Source organism: Trichomycterus rosablanca, chromosome 2, assembly GCF_030014385.1.
Source record: "Trichomycterus rosablanca isolate fTriRos1 chromosome 2, fTriRos1.hap1, whole genome shotgun sequence".
NCBI classification, from domain to species: domain Eukaryota; kingdom Metazoa; phylum Chordata; class Actinopteri; order Siluriformes; family Trichomycteridae; genus Trichomycterus; species Trichomycterus rosablanca.
In genome coordinates this window covers 37,267,395-37,286,165 of record NC_085989.1, presented here as the reverse complement: position 1 = coordinate 37,286,165, position 18,771 = coordinate 37,267,395, and the positions used below count along the sequence as shown (strand labels likewise).

The 18,771-nt window shown below is 40.4% G+C and overlaps 1 protein-coding gene across 2 annotated transcripts in view; it reads right to left on the bottom strand.

Annotated features, from left to right (window-relative positions):
• Window positions 1-18,771, bottom strand: part of rapgef5a (Rap guanine nucleotide exchange factor (GEF) 5a) — a 117,945-nt gene that overhangs the window by 45,619 nt on the left and 53,555 nt on the right. For both annotated transcript variants that reach the window (XM_063015108.1, XM_063015113.1), the window contains exon 9: window positions 11,253-11,378. In XM_063015108.1, coding sequence (XP_062871178.1) covers window positions 11,253-11,378 — 126 coding nt within the window. The remainder of the gene's footprint in view (window positions 1-11,252; window positions 11,379-18,771) is intronic.

Below are 18,771 nucleotides of genomic sequence, written 5' to 3'. Positions count from 1 at the left end.
AAATTCAATGGGGTATGAAATAAACTGTTCAGACAAATATATCAAACAATTCCATATTGGTGGTGAGTGCTATTTAAGTATAAATAAACTATATAAGCAACACAGAAACGCACTTAATATACTATGAGGAAACAAAATATCCCTTAAAAATGAGGGTTATTTAATGCATTATTGCATAAGCCAGCAAACAGCAACAAACAAAAGGCTGGTGAAAGGCTGGTTGGTAAGGTAAAGGTAAAGGTAATGGTAAAGAAAGTGTACACAACTCTGTAGAGCACACTGTTTATAGATGTGAGATATGGGAACTATATCAAGCATTTATGCAACAGTAAAGGAATATTTCCCCATGACTGACTGGAAATTTCAAAACCCTCCATAAATATTTAATACGATTTCAGGTTTAAATAGGAAGCTGGGAAATTGGCAAAGCTATAATTAGAAACTAGTTCTGTTCTTTTGGATTTATGTTTGGCAGTGTTGTCTTGTTTTTATTTTATTGACTGATGGGTGCATCCCAATCACCCCAATAGTTCCCTGTAAAGTGGACTACGCAGGGAAGTGGGCCGGTCTAAGTGAAACTATAGGGAGTGAAAGTGTTCGGTTCATAGGAAACTGCAACATGGTTCATAACGAGCAATGCAACACAATGTAAACACAGCACAAACTTGTTGTATGTCCATAAAATCAAGCTTTTAATGTAATATTTTCATATTACATACACAGTATGATACATGTCTGTGGTTCACTAGAAATAAAATGGTCAATTAAAATAAACATGGTCAAAGATGTCAACGTGACATTCTGACATTGTAGGGTATTTCAAATTAGAAGAGATTTAACCAAGTGAAGTTCCCCTAGACCAGCGGTATATAACCTTTTTTTTCTTAGAGCACCCGTGTTAAAAAAAATTCTCTGAGACCCATTGACATGGGTTATGATATTCTTATGCTTTCCATAGGGTAGGTAAAAGGTATTGTCTTCTTGTTTATGGGAAATTCGATTAATCCATGATCTAGGTAAATACCTTGGTATTTTCTGATTTTGGTTGATATTGGGTGAACTGTTGGTGAAAGCCAAATTTTTTTGTGTAAAAGGATGTTTAAGGTATAGACTCTTCATTAACTTTTCCATTTAGATGATGTTCATTAATTTTGTCTCTGAGAGTTTTACATAAATTATGTGTGTGTGTGTATGTAAAGTGGACATATGAACTGGATGTATAGTAAACAGATGTGTGATAAAAACTTGTTTTCCCCTACTGTATATTTAATATATTTTTTGCTAAAACTGTAATGCTAGTATTGGTTTATTATTTTGTGTCCTGTCATATAGTTAGAGCACTCTTTGATAACACTGTATGGCATACATACAGCACATAACTAGTTTAGACTCCAAACCACAGAATGTTTAGTATAAATAGTCAGTTTATGGTCTTACATGATCAAAAGTGCTGGCTTTTCTGGACAGAAACTCTCTTATTGCAGCTTTTCTACAAATGCATACACTTCCAGGCATATTTTACTGCAGCTCCAGTTTTATACTATAAATTTGAACATATTTGAGCATGTAGCTAATGATAATCATGATTTTAGATCAACAGGGTAGTAATGGCTTAGTGGTTAAGTGGCTAGTTCAAACCCAAGCGCTGACAAATTGCCACTGTTAGGCCCCTGAGCAAGGCCCTTTATACTGAGGTATAGGTGCTTTCTTCAAGCATGTGTGGCACCCAGGGGATAAAATAAACCTTCTGGAGAAGCCTCTTGCTTTATTCAAATAAAGACTAAAAATATATCTTAGAACCTAAGTGCAGTTGCCTTTGCATCCACACGTTTTAAAAGAGCGTTAGCTGAACAACATCCTTAGAATGTTGCCTTTGTACTAGATCTAAACAACTGATCATCTTGGGTTAGCAACTGGGTAAAGTTTGGTATGTATAGCAAAAGCTCTGTATTGTACAGAAGCAGCACATTCTGTACTTCACTAATATTAGTCCTCTGAGAGCTCCTTCTAACGAGAATAATGACAGAACAGAGTTCAGTCCAACCTGTCCCTCCCCTCCCCTTCCTTCCCCCTTTTCCTGTTCACATCTGCTGATGATATCCATCACTCTTCAGGATGTTACCTCACCATGCTTTCCTACACCAGATCCCTTTCAGTCCCGCTCGGGTTTACCCAAAGTGCACTTGATACTAAGAGGTCTCTAATTAATCCATGGATCTAAGACACAAGTTAAACATGCTTTGTTTGCATCTAAACGCTGCTATTTTTTTCTAATATTTGAAGTGGCAGGGAGTGTCAAAGTCAACTTTATCTAATTCATACAGTCTGCTTTAGAATTACTGGTACTCTTGGTAAAGATGGGTAAAAATAAAATTCAGAAGTAAAGTAGAAATTGAATCATGCATCAATTACATTTTGTTACAAAGAATTCTACATGCATCCCAATACACTGTTCAGATATATCTTGCTATACAGTGAATTCAGAAAATATTCAGAAAATATTAAAAAAGAATTTTAAATGAATAAGAAGAAAAAGGTTCACTGGTCTGATGTAATGAGAATCATACTCTATATGCAAAACAGCAAGAATATGTGTGGTGAAAAACAGGCACTGCATATTATACGGTAAAAAATGGTAGTGGAAGCATCATCGTTTGGGTGTGTTTCTTAGCGGCAGGGACAAGGAGACTGATACAAATTGAGGAAGAGATAAATGCAGCTAAATAAAGAAAACAATCTTAAGGAAAAAACAAAGTTAGAGTGGGGCAGGGGTTTACATGACAATAACCCAAAGCATAGAGCCAAAACAAATCTCTGGCAAGTCTCTTTTGGGCCCTTAAGTGGTCCAATCAAAGCCCAGACTTTGTGTTAACAGAAAGATGAAAAGGGCTGAGCGTAATATATTCATATAATATATACTAACAAATATAACCCCATTTCGAGATAAGGTGGGACATTTTCTAAAATGCAATGAAAACAACCACAACCCTGGGTAATGCAGTCATAAATAATGGGTTAAACTGCCCAAATCTAAGTGTGCAGAGCTTGTAGAGACTTGCAGCCACCAAAGATGCTTTTGCAAAATATTGAGTAAAGAGTCTAAATAGTACTGTGAATTAGATTTACTTTAGCTGTATATGTTAAGACAAACTTGCCAGACATTGACCCCTAAGTTGTCCCCACCCTGCTTTGTGTGTGTGTGACGTAAAGCATAGACTATGAAGGAAGGGAATGGGGGAATTCATGGAAAACCTACAGGAAGCACTTGGTGTTTCTTTCCTGCCTCTCTGGACACAAAGTATGTAAAGGAGAAGGCTTGTGTGTATAGGTGCGTATGTGTGTGCCTTAGTGCTGGGCATCCGAATTCATGTTGGGATGGGTATGCAGCTGCAGCCACCCATTATGTTCCAAAAATCCCCACTCGTTTGAAACCGAAAGTCCTAAAGTGCACTGATCCCGTAAGTCACCTCTTTTACTATAAATACAATTCTAAACAATCAACAATTCTGAACAGGAAGACTCCAATCTAATCGCTCCCTTATCAAAAACAACACTTAATAAGGAAGAACAGCCCCAAACAACCAGGGCACATAATCCTACAATACTTCTTACACTGTGCAGGGTCTACATTTCTACACTGTGTACACCACAGGAAATACCAACTGCTTCAAAAAATAACTAATCAAATTACACAAGCTGCAGAGCTTTATTGTCCAGGAAGGATCCAAAATCTCATTAATTATCCGACCTAACAGGGTTAAAGCCAAACTAAGTCACATTAACGACTCACTAATCTCCAAGTCCAGAACTTCTGAACTTCAAAAAAATGTGAGCAGTCTAGATTTTTCCAACTGCCTCGCTTGTATCTAAATGCTTGAGATGCTCATGTCGACCTGTATGATTGAATACATGCTCATGACTGGCTAATGAGTCATTTTAAAACCTCATGAATACTTTTATGGTCTGGATATTGAACTGATGCTGACCAGGGATTTGAATAACTTGCTGACAAGCACGATCAATGCTGGCAGCATTGTCTTTTTCAAAAGAAAACAACTGACGTTTGCTGTGAAAATAAAGATAACGCTGCATATGTGGATATCAGACACTGGCAAGACAGAGACAAGCTGGTGCTGTGCTGAATTCTGACTCCATGGTATAACCCTTGCACTGGTAATTCTTAGCATAAATGATGAAGATATTCATTTCCATGTAGAACTCTACGAATTATGTTGTATTAGTTACATTTGTTAGCATGTAGTGTGGGTGCAAGCTGTAGCCTAGTGGTTAAGGTACAGGACTAGTAATCAAAAGGTTGCTGGTTCAAGCCCCACTACTGCCAAGTTGCTGCTGTTAGGTCCTTGAGCAAGGCCCTTAACCCTCAATTGCTTAGACTGTATACTGTAACTGTAATGTAAGTCACTTTGGATAACGGCGTTTGCTAAATGCCGAAAATGTAAATGTAAATCAGTCGCTGAAATGTTCTCCCCAGGTCTGCATGGATTTTATTTGGATTTTCCCCTTACCTACCAAAGACATCCCACTAGGTAAACTGGCTACTGTAAATTGCCCCTAGTAACTGAGCAAGTGATGTGTTAGTGTGTCATACCCTAGGTATTATCTTCTTGGAGCACCCACTGTGACTCTGATCACGATACAAGGATATGCAAAGGAGTAAATGCATTCCTCATGGCTCCTAATAGTGGGTATGTCTTAAACGGCTTATTGATTTATCACTAGTTACTAATTATTTATAGTTGTGAAATATTTTCTTGGTTCTTTTAGTGCATAGTCTGCTTTTTTAATGTAGCCATATCCAATTACCCAACTGCATTATGCTTTCTCTCTACTGATGTTGACCTCCATTCTGACTAAGGAGAGCTAACACTGACTAACACACGCCCCCTCCGACACGTGTACAGAAGCCGACTGCATCATTTCACCTGCACGAGGTGAGTACATATGTGGTCAGCTATGATCACACCCTGATCACATCATCCCCCGTCTCTGTGCAGACGCCATCAATCAGCCAGCAGAGGTCATATTTGCATCAGTTATAAGGAATCCCCTCCAGCACCCTCCCTGTGAACGAGCCAATCTTTGTTCACATAGGTGCCCAGCCTGCTGGTGGCAAAGCTTAGATTCGAAGAGACAAGTTTGCAATGTCAGCTCGGGGGTGCAGCAGATCCAGTTTAACAAGGATTGAAGCTTCAAACATCCCTTAGACAAAGATAGTCATGTCTGTGTAGACGCCCAGCCGGATGATAGTACCGGTGAGATTCAAACCCAGATCCCAGTGTTGGTGGTTAACAGACCGTTGCACCACATGAGTGCTTAAGTGCCATTGTGTCATGTAAATGATTGCAGGTATCACTCACTCACTCACTTTTTTAACCGCTTATCCAATTAGGGTCACACAGTAACACCCTGGACGGGATGCCAGTCCATCGCAGGGTAGACACACATACACACACACATACACACACACATCTATTCACCTATAGGGCAATTCAGTGTCTCCAATTAACATGACTGCATATATCAAACACAGTCCTGGACAATTTAGAGTCTCCAGTTCACCTCACTTGCATGTCTTTGGACTTTGGGAGGAAAACTGGAGCTCCCGGAGGAAACCCACACAGACACGGGGAGAGTATGCAAGCTCCGCACAGAAAGGACCCGAACCGCCCTGCCTGTGGATCAAACCCAGGACCTTCTTGCTATGAGGCGACCGAGCCACCGTGCCACCCCATTGCAGGTATCATAATATGTATTTTTCCCAGCAGTTTGTGCAAATACGAATGGCAAAAATCTCCACTGTGTTTAATTATTAAAACTTGGAACTGGCAAAAAAGACATTTTATATCGTCTACCATTATTATTATTATTTATTTATTGAATGCTTTAAGTATTTCAATGCAGAATCTTTTTCCTTTTTAAGTCATCTCTTTCCTATCATTAAAAAATTCCTGGAATCTGCTTAACCCTGGATTTATAGCCTCGGTAAATCAAATCAACATTGTTTTCCAATAATGGGTCTTCATAGTCTAGCCTTAAAGCTGAGAGCAGAATCAATGAAATAACCACTGCATTAAAATTCTCTTGCAGTATGCACATACATGAGTGTTTTTTTCTTTATCTCTATTCATGCAGAACTCAAGGTCAAACCCTTATAAACGGAAAAAAATACATTTAAAAAAATACATGGCCCACATGAGAGTGAGAGATTAGCGTATAAAAATTTATGTAGCTGTGGGAGAAAAATGCATGTGTGTAAGGAAAACAGTAATAAGGTCTGCTTTCTGGCTACGTCAGTGACGTTTCTCTCACCACTGATGACGCCAGGAGTGAATTACAGGAAGGGAGAGACCCAGTCCAGTCGTGGCCATTGTGTGTTTGGCTAAGTGTCAAGCTTGGTAAAGTATATGCCTGAAATTTAACAGCTAAGTATGCTGGAAGTCCATAACCAGGCTAAGGTTTAGAATGCTTGTTTGTTTGTTTATTAGGATTTTACCGTCATGTTTTACACTTTGGTTACATTCATGACAGAAACGGTAGTTACTCATTACACAAGATTCATCAGTTCACAAGGTTATATCAAACACAGTATAGAGAACATGCAAACTCCACACACCAGCCCACCTGGGGATCGAACCCAGGACCTTCTTGCTGTGAGGCGACAGTGCTACCCACTCAGCCACCGTTCCGCTAAGTATGATGCAGAATAATTGGCACCCTGTGTGTAGATGGGTAAAAATCATAAAAATATATAGATAATATAGTTAATAAGCTGAATCGTGAACATATTTATTTTCAGGTTTTACCACAGTAACACACCTAGGACAGGACGCCTCCCCCCCTCACGACATAGAAAATCATGTCTGCCAGTAGCACTGCTGAGGTTTCAAACCCTGAATCGCAGCAGGAGTAGGCTAGAGCAATTTACCACTGTGTCATTCGAGTGCCGGGTGGAAAATAATTCCATCCACAAGGTAGTTACTGGTTACACCTTCGAACCCTGAATCGCAGCAGGAGTGGGCTTGAGCAGTTTACCACTGTGTCATTCAAGCGCCGGGTGGAAAATAATTCGATCCACAAGGTAGCTACTGGTTACACAAGATTCATCAGTTCAAGTTTTTAATGTCAAACACAGTCATGGACAATTTTGTATCACCAATTCACCTCACTTGCATGTCTTTGGACTGTGGGAGGAAACCGGAGCTCCCGGAGGAAACCCACGCAGACACGGGGAGAACATGCAAACTCCACACAGAAAGGACCTGAATTCCTCCACCTGGGAATCAAACCTAGGACTTTCTTGCTGTGAGGCCATTGTGCCGTCCCATTTTATGTTGTGAACATGTGTAGTTGATAGACACAGGATGGATCCCAAGAAGGGCCAAACTAGGTCTACAGCCAGTCTAATCGATCCACTTCATTACGGCCACCATTTATTCACTCACACCTAGAAGCGATATGTGGTAGACGATCCAACCTTCACATGTTTTTGGAAGGTTGAAGGAAACCAAAGCCCTAAAGGAAACCCTTGGAGACACTGGGAATAGATGCATCATATCTCTCTTGAAAGTGGCTGCTTCATCAACTCAAACAACCCCACAGTTGGTAATGCTTGCTTGACTGACACTTATTAGATAGCCTGCACTACACAGCTAGCTGAGCTTGCTAGCTCTGAAACTGCTGCAACCATATACGGTAATATTTCCTAATCATGAGCAGATTTTGATCAGTCACTATAAACAGGGCTCAGACTTGGATTATGAGCAAAGCTACTCTCTAACTCTCACTCTCTCACTCTCTCTCTCTCGGGTCTTTGTATTTTTCTCGTTCACGTACTAGTGTCACCTTGCTGCAGGCTACAACTTGCACATCAGAGAACGAGACAAGAGAAAAGACTCTTGTAATGATTCTCAAATGCTAAAAAGGTTCCCTATAGACTCGACAGCGCCAGCTCCACTGCAATAATATTCCTAAACAAAGCTCTCACGGCATGGTCAGGTGCTTTTTTGTATTTTTATATTACAAATGATTTATCAGACAGACAGGAGTTAACACTGACTGGGCACTCTGACTAGCCTGTGACACATTCACTTCTTGACCAGTATTAAAATGATCTGCGGTTTGAGCCACAGTAACTGTTCTGTTGATCTGTACCAGACGCCATAACCTTCTTGTCCTCTGGCATCAATGAGTCTTGGCCACTCAACAACCTGTTGGTGGTGCTGGCTTGTCCTTATCAAAGTCACTCAGGTCATTGTGGCTGACCACTTCTGCAGCATCCAACATGTTTACTACGAATAGCTACAGAATAACTACTATAAGCCCAACATTTATGGGTCAGTGCTAGTCTAGTGGGTAGAGCTCTGGGCTATCAATCCTAAGGTTGAAAGTTTGAATCCCGACTCTGCCCTGCTGCCTTGCAAGGCTCTTAACCCTCTCTGCTTCAGGGGCACCATACAATGATATGGTGAAGGATATGCGATGAAAGAATTTTGTTGTACTATACACCTGCATATACAGCGTATCACAAAAGTGAGTACACCCCTCACATTTCTGCAAATATTTCATTATATCTTTTCATGGGACAACACTATAGAAATAAAACTTGGATATAACTTAGAGTAGTCAGTGTACAGCTTGTATAGCAGTGTAGATTTACTGTCTTCTGAAAATAACTCAACACACAGCCATTAATGTCTAAATAGCTGGCAACATAAGTGAGTACACCCCACAGTGAACATGTCCAAATTGTGCCCAAATGTGTCGTTGTCCCTCCCTGGTGTCATGTGTCAAGGTCCCAGGTGTAAATGGGGAGCAGGGCTGTTAAATTTGGTGTTTTGGGTACAATTCTCTCATACTGGCCACTGGATATTCAACATGGCACCTCATGGCAAAGAACTCTCTGAGGATGTGAGAAATAGAATTGTTGCTCTCCACAAAGATGGCCTGGGCTATAAGAAGATTGCTAACACCCTGAAACTGAGCTACAGCATGGTGGCCAAGGTCATACAGCGGTTTTCCAGGACAGGTTCCACTCTGAACAGGCTTCGCCAGGGTCGACCAAAGAAGTTGAGTCCACGTGTTCGGCGTCATATCCAGAGGTTGGCTTTAAAAAATAGACACATGAGTGCTGCCAGCATTGCTGCAGAGGTTGAAGACGTGGGAGGTCAGCCTGTCAGTGCTCAGACCATACGCCGCACACTGCATCAACTCGGTCTGCATGGTCGTCATCCCAGAAGGAAGCTGACGCACAAGAAAGCCCGCAAACAGTTTGCTGAAGACAAGCAGTCCAAGAACATGGATTACTGGAATGCCCTGTGGTCTGACGAGACCAAGATAAACTTGTTTGGCTCAGATGGTGTCCAGCATGTGTGGCGGCGCCCTGGTGAGAAGTACCAAGAAAACTGTATCTTGCCTACAGTCAAGCATGGTGGTGGTAGCATCATGGACTTGGGCTGCATGAGTGTTGCTGGCACTGGGGAGCTGCGGTTCATTGAGGGAAACATGAATTCCAACATGTACTGTGACATTCTGAAACAGAGCATGATCCCCTCCCTTCGAAAACTCATGGCAGTTTTCCAACAGGATAACGACCCCAAACACAACCTTCAAGATGACAACTGCCTTGCTGAGGAAGCTGAAGGTAAAGGTGATGGACTAAACCCAATTGAGCACCTGTGGCGCATCCTCAAGTGGAAGGTGGAGGAGTTCAAGGTGTCTAACATCCACCAGCTCCGTGATGTCATCATGGAGGAGTGGAAGAGGATTCCAGTAGCAACCTGTGCAGCTCTGGTGAATTCCATGCCCAGGAGGGTTAAGGCAGTGCTGGATAATAATGGTGGTCACACAAAATATTGACACTTTGGGCACAATTTGGACATGTTCACTTATGTTGCCAGCCATTTAGACATTAATGGCTGTGTGTTGAGTTATTTTCAGAAGACAGTAAATCTACACTGCTATACAAGCTGTACACTGACTACTCTAAGTTATATCCAAGTTTTATTTCTATAGTGTTGTCCCATGAAAAGATATAATAAAATATCTGCAGAAATGTGAGGGGTGTACTCACTTTTGTGATACACTGTATATATATATGACAAATAAAGGCAGTCTATTTATTCTATCCCTGACTGTGACACGCCTGATATAAAACATGCATTGCCATGCACTTTTTGGGGAGGGGGTGGTCCTAATAATTTGGCTCATCAGTGTATTCAGTATCTATTATATTAAACTTACATGTTTTAAATTAATTCATGTTTATTCACTAGTAGTAATATTTTGGTTCTGATATTTTGCAGAATCAGGTCAAGATATGATCCCTGCAAACAGTTTTAATTATTTATATAAGTAGATAATAATTCATTATAAAAATAACTTCATGATTATGCCCTGCATATAGATCAAAAACTTTTTACTGGCACTTTTTTAATTTCTACTCCTATTATACCTTTAGTAACCAACATAGGCACTTTAATGCACAACCTATACATAGTAATTAGCCTAGGAGTTATGATGTAAGGTTGACACACAGGACCTAAGTTTGAATTTTAAGAGAGTTCAAGAAAGGCTTTATTGTCATTTCAGCTACAAGTATATATTGAAACGATACAACGTTCCTCCAGGACCAGGATGCAATACAGAACACAAGCACAAAACAATACAATATATGAGGACCTACAATAAATACAAGAGACATTGTATAATCTAAAGAAATTGAGAGGGACGGCCCAAAGACAGGAGTAGTGTTGGCCAGTACAAGGTACTGAGTTAATGATGTAGTTAGTGAGGTAAACACATATTCTGATGTACAATTAACAGTGTATGGTTTATAAAGCAGCAGAGATATTAAAGAGTAAGGTGCAACAAAGCAATATTGTGCAAAGATGCAGGTAATATAGTCAGTATATTATAGTCTCCAGTCACTGTCTGTGAGGATTCTGGTTTCTTTCACCTCCCAAAAACAAACGGTAGCTGGATACTTAAATAGGTGTACATAAGTAAAGTGTGAGTCTGTGGTACTGTGGGTCCTGCAGCCAGTGTTTCTGGGTGGTATTAGAACCACTATAACCCTAACTAGGATGAATCAGTCAGTAAAAATAAATGAACGATACCACTGATGCATACAAATTCCCAACTAAAAGAATCCATAACCGTTCCTGCAAATGTCATAAATTCTACACTAGCAGTGTGAGCATGAGAAGAAGTAGGTAGTTAAGAGATGTACTGACCTGTGCTGGCCGTTCTGGCAGTCTGTAGTTCTGGTTCTGAAGGAAGCGGCAGCCATCCTTGGCCAACCTCTGCACCATCTCCAGACGTGAAAACTCATCTGGAGATCTTAGCCCACACATGCCACCCTGGTGAATAGTCGGGGGAAGAGAGAAAAGATACTTTAGTCCACACGTCATGCTCCCCATCTCTGGTAGATCCAAATAAGCCACAGGTCCAATTCTCAAACAGGACAGGACTGGGACTCAGTCAGAAGAATCAGTCAATTATGTTGGGTACAGGTTTGATGCCTGTGTGCTGTCCTAAAGTGTGTATCAGATTGGTAGTTTGTATGCACTTCAATCGTCTCTTCCATCCCCTGCTACTTCTCTGTCTGTCTGAGTCTAATGTATGAGTAAGAGCTCTGTGAGTAGCAGTTTGTATGGGTAGGAGAAAGAGTGTCTGTAACCCCTCCCAAACAGAGGTGGGAAAGTACAGAGAACAACTAAACCAAACTTGCACCTCACAATGGAGCTGCAGTAAGAATGAGGAGGGAAAGTTTCCAGAAAAGTACATTTACATTTTCAACATTTAGCAGACGCACTTATCCAGAGAGACTTACAAACATGCTTCCATAGGAAACATTACCTTACTCTAGTTTAAGTAGACAGCAGTTGTTGTTTTTTAAATAAGATGCTATAGAAGATAAGTAAGTGTGTGTTATTGCTCAGCCTAAGTGATTAGTAAAGAGGTGGGTCTTTAATCGTCTTTTGAAGACAGGGAGAGACTGAGATGCACAAACGGACAGGGGAAGGCTGTTCCGCCGCTTTGGTGTTAGTACAGAAAAAAAGCCTTGATGCTTGTCTTCCTTGAGTTCTGGGTGAAGGATCAAGATGAGGATCAAGTAACAGTTTTACCAGCCAAAGACACCTCAAGATCAATTTGGGTTTAGATCTGATGATTGTGTTAATGTGTAAAGCTTTTAAAAAACAAGACTTTTAAATGGAATATTATTAGTCAAATCACCCATTGTTAAAAATAAAAATCGATCAAATAAGAGACTATAGAATTTGGAGAAGTACCCATCTATTCCAACATGACTGTGTGGTTTGACAAAACATCCAACTTCCAAAGTGGATCCAAAGTGTGTCAGTGAAAATGTGTACATTTTCGTCAAAAATTTAGTCAAAAATGCATTTGCGCTTGGGTACTGCTATTGGACGGGAAGGTCTGATTCACAATTAACATTCCAATGTATCCCAAAATGATTCAGTTAGGAATTTAAGTCAACCTCCTGAGTTACTCTACATTAAAATAGTCAAACCACGTCACTTAGTGCACAGTAGCGCTGTCATACTAAAACAGAACAGGGTCTATTCTGAGATTCTAGGTTTACACAAAATTGGTAGCATATCAACTATTTTATACACAGTCGAGTCACATTATTATGACCACAAGCTAATATGCAGAGTAACTGCCGTGTGCAGCACGGACAGCAGCTAGACGGGCCAGGAGTGCCTCAATAAGGTCCTGGTAGGCTGTCACAGGTATCTGGAGCCATGCTGACTGTAGTGCATCCCACAGCTGCTGGAGGGTGCACAACAATCAAGGTGGTCCCACAGATGCTCAATTGAGTTCAAGTCTGGGGAGTTATAGGGCCAGGGTAGTACTTGGTCATGCTCGTCTAACCAATGTCGGACATTTAGCCGTGTGACATGTCACACTGTCTTGCTGGAAGATCCCATCCGCCCCAGAGAAGACAAACAGCATGAATGGGTGTACGTAAACTGCAAGGATGGATTCATACCCAAAAATGGTTGAGAGTGCCTTCCACACCTTATATGCCAAACCAAGTCAGTCAGTGACTTCCTTCATGAGCTACATGCTGCAGCCGTCGAAAGTAGGTAGTGGTCATAATAATGTGACTCGACAGTGTATGAACAACTGTGTACACCTGTTTACAATAAATGCAGCCAAACACATACATTTAATAATAAGGGATGTCCATATATTTTTGGCCATAGATTTTATTAACTTTAACTGAGACCTCTAACTGGTCTCATTATTTTACAGCACCATTGTTTACTTTCTGCTCTTTTACAGAAAGTTCTTTAACTGCATTTAATATTTTATTTACACAATTGCAAATAACACAGATGCTAAACTGACGTCTTAGCCGGTTATTTTTAGCCATAAGAGCCGACATCCATTGTTATATGACAGCTGGGTATTATTTTTACACAGGACACACAAGTGATTTCCTGGTTGTGTCCAAAAGTGCATCCTATGTGCTACATATTGTATTTTTAATAGTGCACTCATTAAACATCCCAATTTAGCGTAGTAAATTTTCCGCTACTGGGGGATCCCCGATTGTAGTCGAGGTGGGTATATCACTGCTCACGCCTCCACCGACCCACGCATAGCCCTTAGCGGAACCTTTTTCACCTATGCACTCTGCACAGGCACCTCTCTATCTGCTAATCAGGGTCCTTACTCAGCGTTTAAAGACCCCACCCACATAGTCCGGTCATCCCGCCCTAGCAGAAACGTGTCAGCTGCAGGCACTGCCAATTATGCCCGCTAGATGGCGCCCAGCCGACCGGTGGCAATGTCGAGTTTCAAGCCGAGTTCAGAATCTCGGCAATGGTGTGCTAGCGGAATATCCCGTTGCACCACCTGGGCACCTTAAACATACTATTTATGACAGCAATGTGTGGTTTGAAACACAGTCCATTTCAGATATGGGTGTTTTTGATCTTTTCAATTAAAAAAGAGTCAAAGATTGGTTTATAAATTCAAACGATGTTTGGTCAAGCCATAATAAGTCTTTATACTATGCATAGTAAGCATACTATATGATAGATAGTATGTACGTAAGTGTACATTTTATAGTGCACTCATTACACATACTATTTATGATAATAATTTGTGGTTTGAAATGCAGTCCATTTTATTAATGGGTGTTTTTTATTTAAAAAAGAGCCATGGTTTGGTTTATAAAATTCAAATGAGGTTTGGTCAAGCCTTAATAAGTCATTCCCAAAAACCTGCAAGCCAAACTTGGGTAAAAACATTTTACTGGAAATAAACTCTGTTTGAGTAATAGCAGAGAAATAGAAAGAGAGAACCGTAAGCTATCAGCTACACATTTATTCCATTTAAGGGGGACACACTAGCAGACATTTCCCATGACTGCACAGACACAACCATGGGACAGTAGTAGTGAGTTACAGGAACATGGAACAGATGCTGATATCTACAGCATGAGGCTATCATCAGAGCCAGAACCCTCCTTTTGTTTATTTACTCTGAGCTGTGTTTTGATTGCCACAAAGTAGAGCACATCCTGTGAGGTAAATTATCCCACGGTGTCAGTGACATGAATTGAGGGGTGAATTTAGACAGGCATCAAAGCCCTGACAGAGTCAAAAACACTAAAGATTACATTTAAAAGAGTTGTAGGTATAGCACGGCTCAGCTGCTGAGTTCACACACACCATGGGCACTGATGCACTCCTATGCCATGACATATGTCGCCATTTGTACCTTTCACTGATAACAGTCTGGATGGTCTTTTTCACTGTGGCATGTGGAACCTGACTTTTTTTCCAATGTTGAAATATGACATGTTTCCACCATCTTTAGATCTCAAAGAATATGAGTATTGCTTTCTTTTTGAGTAACAGACATTCAGTGTGCATTTTTAATGCAGCGGTAACATGCGTTATGTGACAATGGTTTTCCAAAGTTCTCCAGAGACCATGTGGCTATACACTGATGAGCCATAACATTAAACCACCTCCTTGTTTCTACACTCATTGTCCATTTTATCTGCTCCACTTACCATATACAAGCACTTTGTAGTTCTACAATTACTGACTGTAGTCCATCTGTTTCTCTGCATATCTTTTTAACCTGCCACCTAGGTGGTGGATCATTCTCAGCACTGCAGTGACACTGACATGGTGGTGTGTTAGTGTGTGTTGTGCTGGAGTTTTTAAATCCCGTGTCCACTCACTGTCCACTCTATTAGACACTCCTACCTAGTTGGTCCACCTTGTAGCTGTAAAGTCAGAGACGATCGCTCATCTATTGCTGCTGTTTGAGTTGATCATCTTCTAGACCTTCATCAGTGGTCACAGGACGCTGCCCACAGGGTGCTGTTGGCTGGATATTTTTGGTTGGTGGACTATTCTCAGTCCAGCAGTGACAGTGAGGTGTTTAAAAACTCATCATCAGCGCTGCTGTGTCTGATCCACTCATACCAGCACAACACACACTAACACACCACCACCATGTCAGTGTCACTGCAGTGCTGAGAATGATCCACCACCCAAATAATACCAGCTCTGTAGTGGTCCTGTAGGGGTTCTGACCATTGAGGAACAGGGTGAAAGGGGGCTAACAAAGCATGCAGATAAACAGATGGACTACAGTCAGTAATTGTAGAACTACAAAGTGCTTCTATATGGTAAGTGGAGCTGATAAAATGGACAGTGAGTGCAGAAACAAGGAGGTGGTTTTACTGTTATGGCTGATCACTGTATTTATTACAGTAACATGACAGTTTTTTTAGGCAATGCCATTGGAGGGCTTGAAATTCACACACGTTCAACACTTGTTTCTGACCTTCCCATCACTGACTGAGATTTCCCAGAATTTACTAAACCTTTCACAATATTATGTATGGTAGATGGTAAAAACCCCTAAATTATTTGCAATAGTGCAATCAGAAATGTCCTTTTTGATCTTACTGACATTTTCTTATAATGTTTGGCACAAAGTGGTGAACCATGACCTATCTTAGCTTGCAAAGACTGAATCCCTATTTTATACTTACTTTTGTTACCCTTGTCTGTTGCCAGTTCATCTGCTTATTGTAGAATGTTTCAAAATGATGCCACTTAATAATCTTAATAATCATAATAATCTTTGAATACTAGACTTTCAGGTTGCATTTTTGATGCAGTGGTAACATGCGTTACATGACAATGGTTTTCCGAAGTTATCCAGAGACCATCTGGCTATATGTATTACATTAACATGAGAGTTTCTTATGTAATGCCGCTGGAGGGCTTGAAGATCACACACATTCAACAGTTGTTTCTTGCCCTACCCTTTACATATTGCGCTTTCTCCGAATTCCCTGAATCTTTATGTATGGTAGATGGTAAAACCATTATGATTTCAATAAAAAAAAACTAAATTATTTGGGATTTTGCATTGTCCTTTTTGATCTGACTGACAAAGTTTGGCACAAAATAGGAAACCACAAGCTTTCTTAGCTAGCAAAAACCTTTGTTGGATCCCTCTGTTATACCTTCCTTTGATTCCCTCACCTCTTGCCAATTCACCTGCTTATTATAGAAAGTTTCAAAATAGTGCAACTTAATAATCTATAAACTTAATAATAATCGTATTTTGCAGACATTAAATTATAGATGTTTTTTAAATATTTACACCATTTAACCAAGATGGTCAGCCAAAACATAAGAAGTAATTTTTTCTTATGTTTTCAGATAAATAAAGTTTCAAGAGAATGAACAAATCACAGATATTTATTTTTATTGCATTATACGAAATGTCCCAAATAGACCAGAAATTGGGTTTGTATTATCATTCCAAGTCATTATCTATACATCATCTACTCACAGCAGATAGCATCCGACAGAACAATGTAGTTTATTAGTGATCTACCCTATTAAATTTAACAGGAGCTTATGCTAACTGATCTGTTTAGTTCTTCTAATAGCTGCAAAATGTTGCTGCTCATGTTATGCTGTAAAGATGCACAACAAACAGTAGATGATGAGAGAAAAAGAAAAAGACATCTTTCTGAGAGAAGAGAAAGAATGTCATCCCTTCCTCTCAGGAAGCAGAAGCTAAAACTTCAATTTTTCCAGTACAGTGGTACCTTACATCCCCTAAACTCAAAATCTTTGAAACTTAATGCCCTTTGTCAAGAAATCTGTCATTTTAATTTTAAATTAACAATGAACAGCCACTTACAGTGCCTTGCAAAAGTATTCAGCCCCCTTGAACTTTTCAACCTTTTGCCACATTTCAGGCTTTAAACATAACGATATGAAATTGTAATTTTTTGTGAAGAATCAACAACAAGTGGGACACAATCGTGAAGTGGAACGAAATTTATTGGATATTTTAAACTTTTTTTAGAAATAAAAAACTGAAAAGTGGGGCGTGCAATATTATTCAGCCCCCTTGCGTTAATACTTTGTAGCGCCACCTTTTGCTGCGATTACAGCTGCAAGTCGCTTGGGGTATGTCTCTATCAGTTTTGCACATCGAGAGACAGAAATTTTTGCCCATTCTTCCTTGCAAAACAGCTCGAGCTCAGTGAGGTTGGATGGAGAGCGTTTGTGAACAGCAGTTTTCAGCTCTTTCCACAGATTCTCGATGGGATTCAGGTCTGGACTTTGACTTGGCCATTCTAACACCTGGATACGTTTATTTGTGAACCATTCCATTGTAGATTTTGCTTTATGTTTTGGATCATTGTCTTGTTGGAAGATAAATCTCCGTCCCAGTCTCAGGTCTTTTGCAGACTGCAACAGGTTTTCTTCCAGAATGGTCCTGTATTTGGCTCCATCCATCTTCCCATCAATTTTAACCATCTTCCCTGTCCCTGCTGAAGAAAAGCAGGCCCAAACCATGATGCTGCCACCACCATGTTTGACAGTGGGGATGGTGTGTTCAGGGTGATGAGCTGTGTTGCTTTTACGCCAAACATAACGTTTTGCATTGTGGCCAAAAAGTTCGATTTTGGTTTCATCTGACCAGAGCACCTTCTTCCACATGTTTGGTGTGTCTCTTAGGTGACTTTTTATAGATATCTTTGAGAAATGGCTTTCTTCTTGCCACTCTTCCATAAAGGCCAGATTTGTGCAGTGTACGACTGATTGTGTCCTATGGACAGAGTCTCCCACCTCAGCTGTAGATCTCTGCAGTTCATTCAGAGTGATCATGGGCCTCTTGGCTGCATCTCTGATCAGTCTTCTCCTTGTTTGAGCTGAAAGTTTAGAGGGATGGCCGGGTCTTGGTAGATTTGCAGTGGTCTGATACTCCTTCCATTTCAATATGATCGCTTGAACAGTGCTCCTTGAGATGTTTAAAGCTTGGGAAATCTTTTTGTATCCAAATCCGGCTTTAAACTTCTCCACAACAGTATCTCGGACCTGCCTGGTGTGTTCCTTGGTCTTCATGATGCTCTCTGCGCTTTAAACAGAACTCTGAGACTATCACAGAGCAGGTGCATTTATACGGAGACTTGATTACACACAGGTGGATTCTATTTATCACCATCAGTCATTTAGGTCAACATTGGATCATTCAGAGATCCTCACTGAACTTCTGGAGTGAGTTTGCTGCACTGAAAGTAAAGGGGCTGAATAATATTGCACGCCCCACTTTTTAGTTTTTTATTTCAAAAAAATTTTTAAAATATCCAATAAATTTCGTTCTACTTCACGATTGTGTCCCACTTGTTGTTGATTCTTCACAAAAAATTACAATTTCATA